General features: G+C 35.1%; 1 protein-coding gene across 1 annotated transcript in view; it reads right to left on the bottom strand.

The window, feature by feature from the left end:
• PIAS1 (protein inhibitor of activated STAT 1) overlaps positions 1–19,018 on the bottom strand; it is a 125,678-nt gene that overhangs the window by 11,765 nt on the left and 94,895 nt on the right. Inside the window, exons 8-10 of the mRNA XM_065940831.1 lie at positions 11,843–11,916; positions 2,081–2,241; positions 237–367 (exon numbers count right to left, since the gene is read on the bottom strand). Of these exons, the coding sequence (XP_065796903.1) occupies positions 237–367; positions 2,081–2,241; positions 11,843–11,916 (366 nt within the window). The remainder of the gene's footprint in view (positions 1–236; positions 368–2,080; positions 2,242–11,842; positions 11,917–19,018) is intronic.

Here is a 19,018-nt window from a genome sequence, read left to right as displayed (position 1 = left end):
AAAAAGCTTATTAAATTGTTACTCTGAAACCTTATACACAAAAATTTAAAAGCTTGCAAAAGGTGAATTTAAAAAGAGCTTCACTACTTCTGAACATTTAATCAATAATTTAATAAGAGTTATTGTGCTATCCATATATTACTGAATATTCTTAAAAAAATTTGAGTTTTAATATTGAAAACCATGCTTTAAAACAGCAAGGAGCCTGCACCACCCCTTTGGAAGCCAACACTCACCGTCAACTCCATTGTAAGAGGCAGAGACTTCCTGTACTTCCTTCTTTGACCTCATAGGTGCCCAAGAGCCGTCCTCCTTAAACTGTATTTCATCACAATCTGTACAGTACTTTAGGATTTCCATAAACAAGCTATAAAAAGCAATTTGTCCTTTGAATATCACATTCTAAATTAAGACCTATTAGAATTATTACTGTTCAAAAAACATTCAGACCTATTTTTTGTGCAAGTATAAATGAGAAAGTACAGGGTATTATTTGTTTTTAAAATCTAGGGTTAAATAGGAAAATAGTTACTTATATTATGGTAGGTTTATGCAAGAAAATATTACATAACTGAAAAATGCGGTTTCCAGAGATTTAAAAAAAAAATAACATGGGGGGGAGTGTATGTTCACAGCAAGTGGGAAGAGGACAAAGAAAGAAAACTCTGTATTCAAAAACAAAATTGTGAGTGGGTGGTATATAAATAGTGGTTATCTCTGAGAGGTAACATGGAAGATATTTATTCTTTTTCTTTAAACTTTTCAACATAATCCAAATTGCCTACCATAAGCACATCTTAGTCAATAACTGAAGAAATACATGCAAAAATATGTACTGAAAGATAGAACTCCGTGATAAATACCATGCAGATACTAAAAAATAAGATTTGCAAAAATGTGCAACATGAATGATCAAATTCTTAGGTTATAATGTTAAACAAAACCAAATGATAAAAAATATTGATACTATACAATCACAATTATGGGAAAATAAAAATCAGAAAATAATACATCTTTTTATTTGCCTGTGTTTTCCAATTTTTCTTTAGGAGTGTGTGTGTATGTGTGGATTTTATAATAAGAAAGAAAAATCCTAATTGATGGGGGTATCCAAAGTTATGTAATATACAGAGTTGGTAAAATATTATTCAATTTATTAGTGATCACTGACGTCTCTGAAAAATTAAACATAAAGCATTTAAGTTACACATTTACTTTCCCCCATATGATTGGTCTGGCATCTTTCAAGCTCCGGGTTACACCTATATTGATAAATGTATTCCATTCCTTATGTTACACCTTCTGGCTCCTTTGTTTCCTCAAATATTATAGATAAGATACAGTAAGCATTTTGCTAGAGAGCACAGGAAATATCAAGAATATATTTTCTTCTTTTCACAATTTTTTTTTTTATTCAGAGGGAAAAAGGAAAAAAAAAAGGAGGCTAGAGAATAGGAGAAAATTTTAAAAGACATTTGAAGATGTGTGGAAGGACAGATAAAACACTAGAATGTAAAAAAAAAAAGTAACGTTGTGATGCTATAGATGGAGAAGAAAGACAAAGACAAGTATTTTAGTGGAAAAAGAAACAGAGAGCACTATTCAGGGTATTGATCACTTTTGGGAGCCCACACAGCAGGGTGTAGGCCCATATAGTAAATGAAGCACCAGAAAATCTCCAAAAACAGACCAACTTTTGGTCAGCTTAGGTGAACCAGAGTTTCACAATTCTTTCATTCTTCCTCTAAAATGGTCTGCATGTCTAGGGACAGATGGATTCATGCTAGGAAAAGGTGTAAGCTACACCCTGCTCAGAACCACTGGTCCTTTAAAATGGTAAATGGCAGGAGGTACTGACAATGAGGCATGTATCTTTACAACAAGAAGACATAGTTAAAAAGGCAAAATGTTCACAATATTAATTACTTAGAAAAATATTGATTTCTACAGTCATGAATATCCTAAAAATATATAACTCAGAAACCACTATCTATAGAATTTGAATCCCAAACCTGATGGGTAACAAAACTGTAATAGATGATTACCATGAAGTACAAGGAAAAACTTTAAATTGACATACCCATCAATAATAAGGTGTTCATATGGGGCCTTCTTATCACAGACAGGACAAACCCAAGTTGGTTTTTTCTCATTCATCTGAATATAAAGAGTTGCATCAAAACACTGCAGATGAGAACATGTAAGGGCCCGACATGGAATTGTCAGCCGCATTTTACCAAGCTTTAAAAGAGGGAGACAAAAGTTAAGTATTAGACAACCGTTGTTAAAAGTTTTTCCTGAAACAAACACAATGTGCATGTATTCTGATTTAAAGCATATTGTGTCTACTTTCAACACACTTCCTGTGAAACATCGACATGTTAAAAATTACTATTATTTTTTTAGATATTAAAATACAGAGATTATGGGAAATCTACAGCATGGGTTATTTACCCTCAATTCACAGCTTACAGATCCACTTTTAGGGGGAAGGACCATGAATCCCTTGAAATTACACACAAAATCTTATAAGTGTGTGCATTTTTCCAGAGATTGCTTTCACCAAATTCTTAGGGTAGTCCCAAATCCAAAAAAGAACCACTTTACTAGGTACTGGGAAAGGAAAAATGAATGTCTTACTAAATGCTCAAGATACAATCAACCTGATCTCTGAATGAGAGTAATTCACAGGTCAAAACAGAATAAACACTCCCACGTCTGGCATAATTGCCAAATGGCAGCTCTGAGAAGAAAGCCAGTTGTTCACACTCTCTTCCCTCACTGGGTACCATCACAGGCAATTCAGCAAACACCTCTGGACCTCTAGCATCTCTGGAGTGTTATGAGACTTGCTCCTCTTGCCCTGCAAACAGTGCTTCTGCTGATACAGGTCGAGTCTGTCCTATGAACAATGAGATCTGCTTCATTTGGTCTCTGAACTGCTAGCTTTGGCTCAAAGTAGAAAAGTTGTCCCAAGACCTACCCAGGGAGCTACCATATCACCACCTCCTTGCATGGAGGACACTTGATACAAGTTCAGCCGGATAACCACTGCGGGGTCCCCAAAGGTCATAGTGCCCATATAGTATAGAAGTCACCTACTTTCAATAACCATATTTTTTTTTCACTAAATATCAGGAAAAGATTTTCACACATATTTGTGAGCTTGAAAAATATAAAGGTTTGAAAAGTATAAAAGTTAAATTAAAAAAAAAAAGATTCTTGGCTTTGAATTTCAGGAAAATGTGCAATTTCCTAGTCTACCAAGGAAACTGTCATTTGGGGTCCTAAATTATTGCTCTGGCACCAGTGACTTACTGTGCCTCTAGGAAAGGCGCTTAACCTTCCTGGGCCTCTCTTTCTATTTCTGGTGGAACATGGTTTCCCCCTTACGTCAACAGGATGTAGTGATGAAGATTAAACAAGGACCCAGAATGTGCCATCGTCTTAAGAAAGGAGAAATGCCAGTGTATAGTATCAGAAGTATGAACAGGAAGGATACAGAGAAAACTGACAGCTTTCTCCTCTGTGCTCCCAACTCCACCCTGCATATGATCACACTATTTATTTATGTGTTTCTCCTCCTCCAAGAAACACATCTGGCTCATCTCCTTATCTTCAGCACTAGGAAATGTACCTGCTACATAGACAGCAGGAAGATGGCCCTGTGTACTGACCAGGCTTCAGCTGTGCATGCTGGATAGTTCTAGGAGGCACCGTCCACTTAGGGTGTGAATTTTGGATGTTACTTAGTCTCTCTGAGCCTTAGTTTTATAAAATGGGGATAAAAATAGCATCCATACCATAAGACTGGGGGTCTAAATTGTATTCATTGCACAGGGTCTAACACATAGTAAGTACTCAATATATGCCCCCCATTATTAATTAAAGTACAGAAACATATTTACTTCAAATCACTTTATGAGCAAGTAGGAGACCCACTCAAACTTCAGCCTAGTCAGTCTTCTCTTCTGTGCTCACACAGTATTAAACAATTCCATTACTTCCCCTCTACACTTCTATTTAATTTTTATGATTTGATTTACCTAAGTACCTGATGAAAAGGCATACACATAAACAGAACTAGCACACAAACTAACAAAAAAATCACCTATTTACCGTTAGCCAAGACATACCACATTAGTCTAGAAACATTTCCCCAAAATGATCTAGTTGGTGGTGCTAAATTAAATTTTTATGTCTAAAGTTCAGGCCTTAACTTATCTGGGAAGTGCAAATTCCTACTGAGCAGGTATATTTACCACTGCCTTAAAACTAAGTAGAGAGATCCTAGATGGATACAGTAATCACAGACATGGTTCAGGTAACTACATAACTAAGTAGGCTACTTCTAACAGGTTATGAAGACAGTGGATAAGAAGATAAGATACAAAGACAGTTTCAGAATCCAAGCAAAGGCTGTAGAACTTATATTCTGAAAAGCAATTATTCTCCAAAGACCATCATCTCACATACCTTTAGCCCTAAATTCCCAGCTGTCAGTTCATCTTTTCATTGGGAGAGCAACTCTCAAGCCCTTATGATCAGCCACACTGACAAGTTTACCTACAGAATTTTTAAGGAACACTGCTACATGAATGGCACAGGAAGGACATGTATAAACAGGTACAAGAAAGAAGTTCAATTTGAAATGCAATTTATTAGCTGTCACACAAATGCCTTGTTTCAAAGAATTACAGAGTAACTGCTAGGTGATAACCCTCATATTCCTGACTTTTTAAAACAATCACTAAATTCTAAATACTTATCTAAGAGTGGACACTGAATTCTCTAACTTTCAGAGAGGAAGCTGAGCTTTGAACATCTTCATCTTGTAATTACAAATCCTTTTTCCCTAATATGGGATGGGATGGACATTTGCATCATTTGCAAATAAACACTTTGAAAACAACTCCCAAATAAGTTTTCTAAAGCCACTAATCTTACTATAACATAATAGTAATTGAGGATGCTACAAGAGAAAAAAATACCCTACTTAGATATAAGTTCAAACCAGCTTATACCAAAAGGACTCTAAAAACATCAAGAATATATGTACTTTTCCTTTGTAAAAAGAAAAGAACAGTGTGAAATTGGGACTCTTACAACTTTTTCATCATTATCATTAAGTATTTCATGAATAAATCTTCAAAGAGTTTCTTTTTCCTTTTCTTTTATCAACTCCAAGTGATTTGCATTTGAGTTTACAGGTCTAGGGAGTACCTCACAAAGCAGGTTCACAAATATTCTTCCAGTTCTATGTTTAATAAATCAGAACTAAAAAATTCCCAAAGAGCAAAAGCATTTTTAATTATTTTCATTGCCTTTAGCTAAACAGCACACAAACAACAGAAAGTCATTTATTTTGAGCTGTGTATATCACAACAGGGCAATTCAAATGCACAGTCAGACATCATATTTACATATTTCAAAGGGAACAAATCTCTTTTATTATTCTATAAATTTGATATATAGATGAGTTGTCATTAAGAAGTTTTATTTTTTAGAGTAAAAACCTACCTAAAATATAAGCATTACTGTTCCAGAATAATTGTAAAGACATTGTTTCTTAGGTCAAATAGAAATCCACAAAAGTATTATAATTATGGATTATATATAGAGAGAGTAGTTTTTCCTACGATCTGAATTTTGAAAGCATAAGTCAATTTAAAATGAACTGCTATAGTTGCTGAAACTAAAAAAGGGGATATGGAAAGAAAAATTTTAAATTGGCCCATTAAATTAAGAGGTACAAGGAGCAAAACATGATTAGTATTTTGTAATAATATAAAGATCACCTGAACTATGAAATTCAAAACTAGTTCTATAAATAAGAACATCAAGATTTATATTGTAGTGCTTATTTATACAAATAATCGCTTCATCTAAATGTTAAACGATACAAACATCATATATATTAACACAACTGTAAACATTTTTAAAATGAGAATGCATAAAAAACAAGACCCCTTCCAGTGATTTAAATGGAAAATGAAGCTTATGCACATTCCTGAATTTCTCATATTCTCTAAACTGGTATTTTATAATGGAACGGGGTGGCAAGAAATCACATCAAAGGAGAGGGTGGATAAATAGGTGTTTGGAAGAAAGAGGGTATGATACGTATACAACTGTCTAGAACTTTTTTATCTAGCCCCACTGAAACCCTCCGCCCAACCCGTAGTAACTGTCTATTTTCTGTTTCCATGATTTTGACTACCTTAGATACCTCATGAGTGGAAGCATATGATATTTATGCTTTTGTGACTAGTTTATTTTGCTTACTGTAATATTATCAAGGCTTATCTGCCTTGTAGCATATGACAGGATTTCCTTTTTTTCATGTTGCATACATAATATATCATATTTTATTTGTTCACCTCTTGATGGATATTTGGGTTGCCTCTACCTCTTGGCTATTGTGAATAACGTTGTGATGAGTGTGGTTATGCAAATTATTTCTTCGAGATCTTACTTTGAATTCTTTTAGATATATGAATTGATGGCTCACATATTCATTTTATTTTTAACTTTCTGAGGTACCTCCACACGGTTGTTCATAATGGCTACAGCATTTTCTATTCCCATCAAGAGTGCACCAGGGTTCCAGTGTCTGCGGCCCCCTTACTGACACTTGTTATCTGTTTTTTTGATTGGAGCTAACCTGATGGGCATGAAGTGATTATCTCATATGTGCTTTTGATACGCATTTCCTTAATGATGAGCAATGTTGAACATCTTTCCGTGGGCTGCTGGCCATCTATGTATCTTCTTTGAAGAAAGGTCTATTTAAGTCCTTTGCCTATTTTTAATCAGGTTTTATTTGTTTTTTGGTTTTTTTTTTGCTGTTGGGTTGCAGAAGTTCCTTATATATTCTGGATATTGACCTCTTCTCAGGTATAAAATTCTCAATTATTTTCTCCCATTCCCTAAGCTGTTTTTTCACTCTGTTAATAGTTTCCTCTGCTAAGCAGAAGTTTTTAAGTTTGGTGCAGTCCTGTTGGTCTGTTTTTGCTTCTGTCACTTGTGATTTTAGTGTGATATCCAAGCAGTAATTGCCAAGTTCAACTGAAGTTTTCCCTCCATGTTTCTTCTGGGAATGTAACAATTAAAGGTATTATGGCTTAGATATTAAATCTATGTTGAGTTAATTTTGAGGGTCCAACTTCATTATTCTGCATGTGAATATCCAGTTTTCCCAATGCCATTTGTTTAGAGACTATCTTTTTCCCATCATGCAGTATTGGCATTCCTAGGCATTTGATCATATATGCTGCAAAAATCTGTTTTTGGGCCACTGGTCTATATTATCTATTAATATCATTATGTCAATACTATACCATTTTAATTACTATTGCTTTCTAGTATGTTTTGAAATCAGGGAATGGAAGAGCTCAAACTCTGTTTTCATTAAAATTGCTTTGGTTACTCGGAGTCCCTTGAGATTTCATAAAAATTTTAGGATTTTTAAAATTTCTGCAAAACATGCCAATGGGATTTGATAAGAACAACAATGAATCTGTAAATCACTTCGGTAGTATGGACATTTTAACAATGTTAAGTTTTCTAGTCCATAATTATAGGATGTCTCATTTATTTCTATATTCTCTGAATTTTTGCAATGTTTTATAGTTTTCAATCTCCTTGGTTGAGTTTAATCCTAAATATTTTATCCTTTTTGATGCTATAGTAAATGGAATCAGACGGTGAAGTGTCTGCCTACAATGCAGGAGACCCAGGTTTGATTCCTGGGTCGGGAAGATCCCCTGGAGAAGGAATGGCAACCCACTCCAGTACTCTTGCCTGGAAAATCCCATGGATGGAAGAGCCTGGTGGGCTACAGCCCATGGGGTCGTAAAGAGTCGGACACGACTGAGTGACTTCACTTTCTTTCTTTCTTTCTTAGTTTCCTTTTCAGTTTGGTCACTTAGTTCCTTTTTAGAAAGACAAATTAACTTTTTTAAATTTTATTTATTTATTTTTGGCTGTGCTGGATCTTTGTTGCTGCATGGACCTTCTCGAGCTGGGGCGAGTGGGGGCTACTCTTTGCTGCAGCATGTGGGGTTTTCATTGCTGTTGCTTCTCTTGTGGAGCACCGGCTCTAGGGCACGCAGGCTTCAGTAGCTGCGGCTCCGGGCGCTAGAGCACAGGCTCAGTAGCTGTGGCACACGGGCTGAGCTGCTCTGCAGCATGCAGGATCTTCCTGGATCAGAAATCCAATCCGTGTCCCCTACATTGGTAGGTGGATTCTTTCCACTGAGCCACCAGGGAAGCCCAAAAGGCCACTAACGTTTGACTGCTACTTTGTGCTTATTTTGACTATAACTTTGTTAGTTCTAACAAGTTTTTGTTTGTTTGAGGAATCTTAAGGGGAGTTTTCTACATAAAAGATCATGTCATCAGAAAACAGAAGTTACTTTACTTCTTCCTTTCCAATCTACCACCAGCCCGAATGTTCTGGCTAGAACTTCCAGTACTATGTTGAACAGCAGTGGTGCAAATGGGCATCTTTGTCTTGTTCCTTACCTTGGAGGAACAGCTTTCAAGTCTTATACATTCAAGCATTATACATTGAGTATAATGCTCATTGTGGGCTTTTCATATATGGCTTTTAATATGTTGAGGAAGCATCATTCTATTTCTAGTTTGCTAAGTATTTTTATCATGGAAGGGTGTTGAATTTTATTAAATGCTTTTGTAAGTTTTTTCTATATTGATTGAGATGTGGGTTTTGTGCTCCATTTTGTTAATGTGCTCCATTACAATGATTTATTTTTGTATGCTGAACCAGTCTTACAATTCCAGCTATGAATTCCACTTGGTCTGGTATGTGATTATTCTAATGCACTGGTGAATTCAGTTTGCTAGAATTTTGTTCAAAGTTTTTGCATCATTATTCATCAGGGATACTGGTATGCAGTTTTCTAGTTTGTTTGTTTCATTTTGTCTTGTGTCTTTGTGTGGTTTTGGGGATCAGTAACACTATCCTCAAAGAATGTTTGGGAGTGTTCTTTCTTTAATTCTTTCTAGGAGTTTGAAAAGGCTTGGTGTTAATTTTTCTTTAAATGTTTGGTAGGATTCTCCACTGAAGCTAAGGGGTCCTAGCCTTTTCTTTGTTGGGAGGTTTTTCATTGCTGCTTCAATCTCCTCACTAGTTAGAAGTCTGTTCAGATTTCTTATTTCTCCATGATTCAATCTTGGTAGATTATATGCTTGCAGGAATTTATCTACTTCTTCTAGGTTATCTAATTTGTTGGCATAACAGTCTCATAATCCTTTTAATTTCTGTGACATCTGTTATAATGTCTCTTCTTTCATTTCTAATTTTAGCTATCTGAATCTTTCCTCTTTTTTCTTAGTTTAATTAGCTAAGGGCTTGTCAATTTTGTTGATCTTTGAAAAACCAACTCTTAGTCTCGTGACTTTTTTTGGACTGTTTTTCTAGTCTCTATTTCATTTATCTCTTCTCTAATCTTTATTCTTTCCGTGTGCTGACTTCAGCTTTAGTTTTCTAGTTCCTTGAGGTACAAGATTAGGCTGTTGATTTGAGTTCTTTCTTAACGCAAGCATTTACTGCTATAAACTTTCCTCTTCCTACTATTTCTGCTACATCTTGTAAATTTTGGTATACTGTATTTTTATTTTCATTTGTCTTCAAATATTTTCTAAATTCCCTGTGACCTCTTCTTTGATTCATCGGTTGAGAATGTATTATTAAATTTCCACGTGCTTTGTGGATTTTCCTGTTTTCTTCCTGTTACTGATTTCTAGTTTCATCACACTGTGATCAAAGAAGATATTTTACATGATTTCAATCTTACATTTGTTAGGACTTGTTTTGTAGCCTAACCAATGCTCTATCTTAAAGAACATTCTGTGTGCCCTTGAGAAGAATGTGTATTCTGCTTTGTTGGGTGCAGCATATCTGTTAGGTCCAACTGGTATAGTGTTGATTAAGCTCTTTGCTTACTTACTGATCTTCTGTCTGGTTGTTCTATCAATAACCAAAGGTGGGGTATCAAAGTCTACTACTATTAATATTATTGTGTTGCTGTCTATTTCTCCCTTCAGTCCTGTCAACTACTGAATCATATGCGTGGGAAAGAATTTAAAATAATTATACAGGGACTCCCCTGGCAGTCCAGGGGTTAGGACTCTGCCTTTCCAATGCAGAAGGCACGGGTTTGATCCCTGGTTGGGGAACTAAGACCCCATATGCCACGTGGCATGGCAAAAAGAAAAACAAAAACAAAAACCCCAAAACCCAAACAAACAAAAATCCTGGAGTCAAAATATTTTCCCTATAAAAATGACTGGCCATAGTAAGGGAAAAAAAAATAGAAGGATATATACAAAATGATAGGTTTAGTGGTTTTTCTTAATTTCACTATATTTTTTTCTGTAATTTATAGATGCTTAATAGTGAACAGAAGTTCTCTTAACAAAAGTTTTGTTTTTTTTTTTTAGCCATGCAAAATATTGTATTATAAACGAATTCTTGAGCTACTGACTTTTTCATTACTTTTTGTGTTGAGGTGTGTTTTTCACACTTGTGTTGAGGTTTTATAAATTATAAGAGACTAAGATATAAGACAAAACAATCTTTATTTAAATTTTTTGTTTTTTTTTAAGAATAAATTCATCTTAGATTAGTAGGATTTCAGTATTAAAAGCCTTCAATATCAAACTTGCCTGAACAATCCCAGCAAATGAAGAAATAGCTGAGTCCTCTTATTTTTCATATTTTCTCCCCAATTGAAATATGATTCATTACAGAACAAAAGGCAATCAAAATGTAACTTACTTTTAGTTTTTCACGTATTTCTGTATGAAAGCATCATTCAACTACCATCCCTACTACTGGTGAACCTAACATCAAATTAGTTAAGAAACAAATCTTAACAACATGTTTTTGGAAACATTTTCACTACCAGTTTTCACTTAGGCATTATATTTATTTTATAGAAATGAATGAAACTGATCTCATTTTCTGGTTTAAAAATATGTCTAGTTGATTTTTATATGCATACCAATTCAATTATTCAGGTTAAACAATAGTTTTTAATTCTTGTTATAGTCATTGTTGGCAAAGTGATTAAGTTAAATGTATAAGTAATCATGGCCAGATTTTTATTCAGAAGCATACTATTTAATAAAATGAAATTTCAATAAATACACTGAAATGTTAATCTGCCTTATTTGGAGATTTTACACTTAAGTCTGAGAGACAGTCATCTAATAACCATAATCAATATTTTAAATATAACTAAGAGTAGAACTATGGTGTTGGAGAAGACTCTTGAGAGTCCCTTGGACTGCAAGGAGATCTAACCAGTCCATCCTAAAGGCGATCAGTCCTGGGTGTTCATTGGAAGGACTGATGCTGAAGCTGAAACTCCAGTACTTTGGCCACCTCATGCGAAGAGTTGACTCATTGGAAAAGACCCTGATGCTGGGATGGATTTGGGGCAGGAGGAGAAGGGGACAACAGAGGATGAGATGGTTGGATGGCATCACCAACTTGATGGACATGGGTTTGAGTAAACTATGGGAGTTGGTGATGAAGAGGGAGGCCTGGCGTGCTGCAATTCATGGGGTCTCAAAGAGTCGGACACGACTGAGCAACTGAACTGAACTGAACTGAAGAGTAGAAAAATTTTATAGACATAAATTTGTTTAGATTTCAATTCCTATGACTACATAATATCTTTTACTTTTCATAAACTCTTAAAAAGTGGGTATGTTTCAAGGTAAGAGAATTTGTTAAATACTGGAAATACTTAATAAAAAAAAGAAAATGTGTATTAAACCTCCTGGAGAGCAAATATTAGTTAGCACTTACTGGACAGAGTAGAGAAACCCTCAGGCTGGTTGTAGCTATTTCACTGTCTGGATCCGCAGTCAACTTCTCTTTAACTGACATTCATCAAAGAAAAAGCAAACAAAAGAAGTTTATTAGAGATGTATCATTGATGCAACATAAGAAAAAGAATGAGGAACTTAAAAAAATGGTACTAAAGAATAATCTGCTCAATTATTTTCCAATCAACTGAATGGAAAAACAATTTTATAGTTTATAATCTCTACAATAAGCAAAGGAAGGAAAATGACCGTATACCTATCTATAGACTAACTACATTTCCTGTAAGCTTCCTATTTCTCACCGACAAAACAAAAGTTGCACTGCACTAACATAAAGGAAATTTATATAAGCAGGTTAACATAGTCACTGATGGCAGACCCTTCTTTTATAATGCTAAGAAACTGGGTAAATATTTTCAACTATGACAATTTTATTTTAAAAGAAATTAATAAAAACTACAAAAGTAACATGTATAAAATTTTTACAAAGCTCAGGTAATAAAAATATTTATTGTAAACATATTAATTCTAATTTCATATTGTAAAAAGAAAAAAGTTCAACTGCTTTTTAAAAAAACCATATAATTATTTGAGTTTTCTATTTATTTACCCATAACCTGATTAGTTACACTATCTTGGGCAAGTTAATCCTCTTCTCTGAGATTAATTTAACTTCTTGGAAAATAACAACCCACACTATATAATCTCTAAGTCTTAGTTCAAATTTCCTGTGGTTCTTAAGAGAGGGAGCACTGGTAATTTTACTTTTAAAGCTATTCTGTTACTCTTGGTCAGTCTAATACAACAAGGATCTTTATACTTCTCATCTGCAAACCAGAGACATTCAGGTTACTTCTGAAAACCCTAGAACTTCAATTAAACTTCAACACAGAAGTGAGACAGGATATACCTAAATGTAAAATTCAAATAATTTTTGAAACTCTTTCACAGTAACTTTAAAGTCTGTATATGTAAGGGGGGCCAAGCGGAGTAGTTGTGGACATAGTTAATCACAGAATTTCAGACCTGAGGTACAAGTGATTGTGACCAGACAGTTGACTGATAGATGGGTAGAGCACAGATATGCATAGATACACAAAGAGAAGAAAAGGGAAAAGTACTTGTATAAAGAAGAAGAATTTCAGAATAGACGTCTATTGAATTAATAGCCATTTATAAGAATTAAGAATCCTGCCTTTATTAAACTTGATGAGCATATAGTCTGAAGTTTTTTTGAAGTGGTCCAAATCTTAGGTACTCTATACAACTGTCTCCATAAACTAGTGGATCTCAACTAAGAGGCACATCAGAACTACCTACAGAACTTTCTAATTTATAATTGCCCACTGAATCAAAATGGAGCAGAGGGATACAAATGAGTAGTTTTTTATAAAAAGTTCCAGATGAGATTCTGATGACACACTAAAAAGTCATTTTATGGCCTGGAAATTCCAAAAATTTAAAGTCTACTTAACTTGTAAGCTATCACATCTAATAAGGCATACAATCCATGAATTTTGTCTGGAAAATAGTTATCACATCACTTAAATTATGAAAAAAACGCTTTGCCATTATAGACCCAATCTTAATCTTCTATACATTTAATGAATAGTGTCTGCTTACTGTGACAACTGCCGTATGATAAATGTGATTACTAACCATTTTACAACCACCCCTCTTAATACCCACACAGCAATACAAATAGCAATGGGAACAGTAACTGACTTTAGGTTTTGTCTACATGAAGTTCAGTGTTAGTACTCTGAAAAGACATGAAAAAGGAGAGGCAACCTGAGGCAGTGGTTCAGAGCAAAGAATCTAGAGCCAGCCTAGGTTATAATTCAGCCTCAGTCACTTTTCTGTGCCTCAGTTTCATCATCTTGTAAATGAGAATAATATTAGGAGCTCATAGCATTGTTTTAAGAATTAAATGAGTTATTACAAACAAATGCTTTAAAATAACATTATTCTCAATAAATATTAGCTATTGTGTGGAATGGGGAGGGAGGTGGGAGGGAGGTTCAGGAGGGAGGGAAAAAATATTAGCTATTGCAACAAAATAAAATATGATTTGTATGTTCATTACTTTCAGAGGTGAAAGATTTTTCTGAAATTATTTTAGAATCAGTTTGTCACTTTCTTTTAAGAAAAGCTTTGATTTTTCACCTTTGCCATAAATTCAATCAATCCTTTCATGTAAAGATACTTTTTGAGGATCTTGATTGAATTGAATTTAACCTACAGATCAAAATGGAGAGAACTGACATCTCTCCAGTAACAATACTGAGTGTTCTGATCCATTAACATGATGTATCTCTCTGTTATTCAGGTCTTATTTTAGTTACTTTTACCAGCGTTTTATAGTTTTCAGCATACCAATCTTGCACTTATTTTGCATAATATATCCCTAAGTACTTCATTTTTTTGATGTTACAATTTTTATAAACTGACCATATAAATTCACACATTAGCTCAAGTAGCTTTTTTTTTTTTTTTTTTGGTAGATTCTTTGGGATTTTTTTCCCTACACAATGATGTCATCTTGAAATAAAGACAGTAACTATTATTCGTTACTAATCTGTTTCTTTTTTCTTGCATTACTGTGCTGGCTAGGATCTCAAGGGCAATGCTGAATAGACGTATTAAGAAAGATATTTTGCCTTATTTTCAATCTTAGGGGTGAAGTTTTTACCATTTAATATATTAGCTAAAGGCTTCTTATAAAATACCCTTTCACACATTAAACAACCCCCTTGTCTCTACTTTGCTGAATTTTACCATGAATGGATATTGAAAGTGACCAAAAGCTTTTACTGAATCTATGGAGATGATCATATGATTTTTTTTTTTTAGTTGGCTGAGAAGGTGAATTATATTGACAGATTTTTAAAAATATTTAATGACCCTAATATTCCTGTATAAACTATTTGATCACTATGCATTAGCTTTTTATATACTATATTTAGTCAAAACAATTCTGAAAAAGAAAAGGTTGGAGGACTACCTGATTTCAAGAATTACTATCAAGCCTTAGTTAGTAAGACTGTGTTACTGGTATAAAGATAGACAAATAGGTCAATGGAAGATAATAAGGGAGTCCAGAAATAAATTTATATACCTATCTTCAATTGGTTTTTGGCAAAGGTGCCAAGGTAATTAAATGGAGGAAAAATTAATATTTTTGACAAATGTTATAGAACAACTGGGTATCTATATGAGGAGAAAATGAACCTACAAGTTTACCTTGTATCACATATAAAAATTAATTTCTGATAAATTGTAGGGACTTCCCTGGTGATCCAGTGGTTAAGAACCCACCTGCTAAGGCAGGGGGCCTGGGTTTGATCCCTGGTCTGGGAAGAGCCCACCTGCCCGCGGAGTGACTGAGCCTGTGTGCCATGAGTCTCTGCTCTACAAGAGAAGCCACTGCAGTGAGAAGCCCGTGCACTGCAACTAGAGAGCAGCCCCTGCTTGCTGCAACTACAAAAAGCCTGCATGCAGCAACAAAGACCGAGCAGAGCCAAAATTAATGTAAAATAAATTGCAGACCTAAACTGAAAACTAAAACAATAAAACTTCTAGAAGTAAAATGTTTGTGATCTTGGATTTGGCAAAGATTTCATAGTATACAAAAAGCATAAACTATAAAAGAAATGGGAAAAATTTGAAGAGACATTTCATCAAAGAAGCTGGAAGGATGGCAAATAGGCACATGAAAAGATGTTTAACATCATCAGTCATTAGAAAAGCGCAAATTAAAACCACAAATGACGTATCACCTACAGAGTAATCAGAACAGCAAAATCAAAGCAGCCTGACAATACCTACTGCTAGTGAGAATTGGGAAAAACTTAAAATCTCAAATCTTATTGGAAAGAATGCAAAAATGGAATATGCACTTCATAAGAAACTGCCAATCTCTTTTCCATACATTTATCATGTGATCCAGCAATCCTATTCCTGAGTACTTACCCAACAGAAATGAAAACCTATGTTCACAAAACTGAGATATTCATACGCAAAATGTAAATGTTTCCAGCAACTTTATTCATAATGAAAACCTGGGAACAATCTAAATGTCCATCAATTGACAAATGGATAAACAAATTACAGTACCAATAAATGGAACATTACTCAGTAATAAAGAGCTCAAACTACACAAATGAGCCTAAAAGGATTATACTATGTGAAAGAAATCAGAAATGAAAGGCAGGGGATGGGATGAATTGGGATTAACATATATACACTATTGATATTATATATAAAATAGAGAATTAATGACAATCAATTGCATAGCTCAGGGAACTCTATTCAATGCTCTGTAATGATCTAAATAGGAAAGAAATAAAAAAAAAGGGGGGGGGATGTATGTACATGTAAAACTGTTCTACTTCATTGTACACTAGAAACTAATTCAACATTGTAAAGCAATTATACTTCAATAAAGTGTGTGTGTGTGTTAGTCACTTAGTCGTGTCTGACTCTTTGCGACCCCATGGACTGTAGCCCACCAGGCTCCTCTTCCCCGGGACTCTCCAAGAAAGAATACTGGACTGGGCTGCCATTCCCTTTTTCAGGGGATCTTCCTGACCCAGGGATCGAACCCAGGTCTCTCACATGGCAGGCAGATTCTTTACCATCTGAGCAACCAGGAAAGCCTTCAGTCTTAAAAAAAAAAAAAAAAAAGGCTACATGTTGTGGGATTTCAAATATCTGAAATTCTGGAAAAGGAAAAACTACGGAGACAGAAATCATATTCATGGTTATGGGAACCAGGGGAGAAGAAATGAGAGGAAGCGTGAAGGTCCATAGAGGAACTTTCTGGGGTGAAGAATGTTACATGCTTTCATTTAACATGTGGTTCATGATTGCATATAACTGTCAAACTCAGAATGTATACTTAAAAAGGTGAATTTTTACTGCTTGTAAACTTCGATAAACACAACCAAAGGATTGAAGAAGAAAGGTAGGGGATGGGAATCATTATGTTAAATTTCAGAAGAAAGTATGAAGGAAAGACAAAGTAAGTAAAGTATTCATCCTCTGTGGCCATTTGAGTGAAAAATAAAAACAAGACATGATATTTACCCTGCTGCATCAACCAACATGTGATAAGTCTTCCAGGAATTCAAGTTTTCTTGTGTCACTGTGAGCTGCAGCAGTATATTACTTTATGACCCATAACAAAGTTACAGTCAGCCACATTTAAAAGTAATCTTTGAAAATCCCTATTGTCCTGTGCTATGAGAGTTGGCCACTAGTCACATGTGGTTATACTTAAATTTAACCAAATTTAAAATTCAGTTTCTCAGTTGCACTACCACATTTCAAGTGCTCAACAGACACGTGGTGCTGGGGGCCACCACACGGGACAGGACAGAGCTGATACAGAACATTTCCCTCATCACAGATGGTTCCATTAGTGCTGTTCTGGATTAAAAAATATTTCTATTCTTTTTAGAATGTTAAGGCTGGAAACAACTGAAATTAATATGTCCAACATGTTCATTTTATAAACGAAGAAAACAAGAGGCACAGAGATGTGATCTTTCACTCAAGATCTCTTCTCATCAGTTTCCTTAACAGAAGTCTTAGGGTCTTCTATGTGCCAGACCCTGAGCTAAGCATTGGGAATTCAAAGAAAGATAAGATTATTAATTCCTGTCTAAAGGAATTCATAGTCTAGATGGGAGCAAACATACTTAGTCAACAGCATCTCTAATGCATTGTAATGGAAACTAGTTGAAACTCAATGCATCAGCTCTGGGGGTTCTGAGCATGCAGGCTAACTAGAATTAGGCAAAGGAGGTAACACGGAAGTTTGAGTCATAGAGAACAATACTGACACAGCATTGAGGAAAAGAAAAGAATTCATTATTTCTGGAATATAAAGAATGAGAGAGGAGTGAATACACATGACATCAGAAAGTAATAAACAGATGCCACACCATGGAAAACTGTATGTTTAAGTCATCCTAACAAAGTTAGTTTTTTTTTTAATTTTTAAATTTTTATATATTTTTGGCTGTGCTGAGTCTTTGTTGCTGCACCGGCTTTTCTTTAGTTGTGGTGTATGGGCTTCTCATTGTGATGGCTTCTCTTGCTGATCAGCACAGGCTCTAGGTAATGCAGGCTTCAGTAGCTGTGGCGTCCAGGCTTAGCTGCCCCACGGCATGTGGGATCCTCCCACATGGGATCAGGCTTTGAACCCATGTCTCCTGTATTGGCAGGTGGATTCTTTACCACTGAGCCAGGAGGGAAGCCCTCAAAGTTAGTTTTTATTCCATTGGTGTTAGCCAGCCATGGATTGCAAAAAAAAGGTAAGGTTAGGTCATATTAGTCACTTAGGTTGCTATCAGAAGAGAGACAGGAAAAGGGGGGCCAAGAAAGGAGAGGAATATATAATTCAAGATTAGGTTTTTGAAATAAACTTAGGATATGAGAGCTTAAATGAGGTCAGTGATGGTAGGGAGAGAAAATTTGACAAGAGTTGAGAAATATTTAGGGTTTATGTCTGATAGAACTTGTGAGTTTTCACTCCTTGAATTAGAGGAAACAGTATTATGTTTCAGTGAAGACAGCTACATGTATCTACATTTGAAACTCAGGGGAAGGTCTGGAATGAAAATATTTATTTGGGAGTTGGTGCTAACTTAAACCACAAAGGTAAATGTGATCATCTCTAGCGAAAGTATGTATACCAGTGGACCAAGGACAAAAACCCAGGGAAAACAAACATGTAGGACGCTTCCCTTAAGAGAATCCATTGAAGGCAAGTGACTGAGAAGAGAGACAAGAATTTCAAGGGGAAAGTTGTTAGCACAAAATGTAGCAAAAATACCTAAGTTATAAGCTGAAAAAACAAACTTTAAATTCTGCAATCAGATTGTCACTTGTGGTATCTGCAAGAGTAGTTTCAGTGGAATGATGGGAGTTAAAAGTACACAATGGTTTGCAGTGAGGAGGTAGAAAGGGAAGTGTAGACTAGTCTTTGAGGAAACTAGGATGAGAATAGGAGGAACACAGGTTCCTAGAGTACCTTGCTTTTGTATTATTTAAAGGATGAAAAAGACCTGACAGTGAAGGTTGACAGAAAGAGCCTGTGGAGAGGAAGGAACTGAAAATACAGGACAGAGAGCAGATAAGTGAGCAGACA

Source organism: Muntiacus reevesi, chromosome 7, assembly GCF_963930625.1.
Source record: "Muntiacus reevesi chromosome 7, mMunRee1.1, whole genome shotgun sequence".
Lineage (NCBI taxonomy): Eukaryota > Metazoa > Chordata > Mammalia > Artiodactyla > Cervidae > Muntiacus > Muntiacus reevesi.
This window is presented reverse-complemented; position numbering and strand designations above follow the sequence as displayed.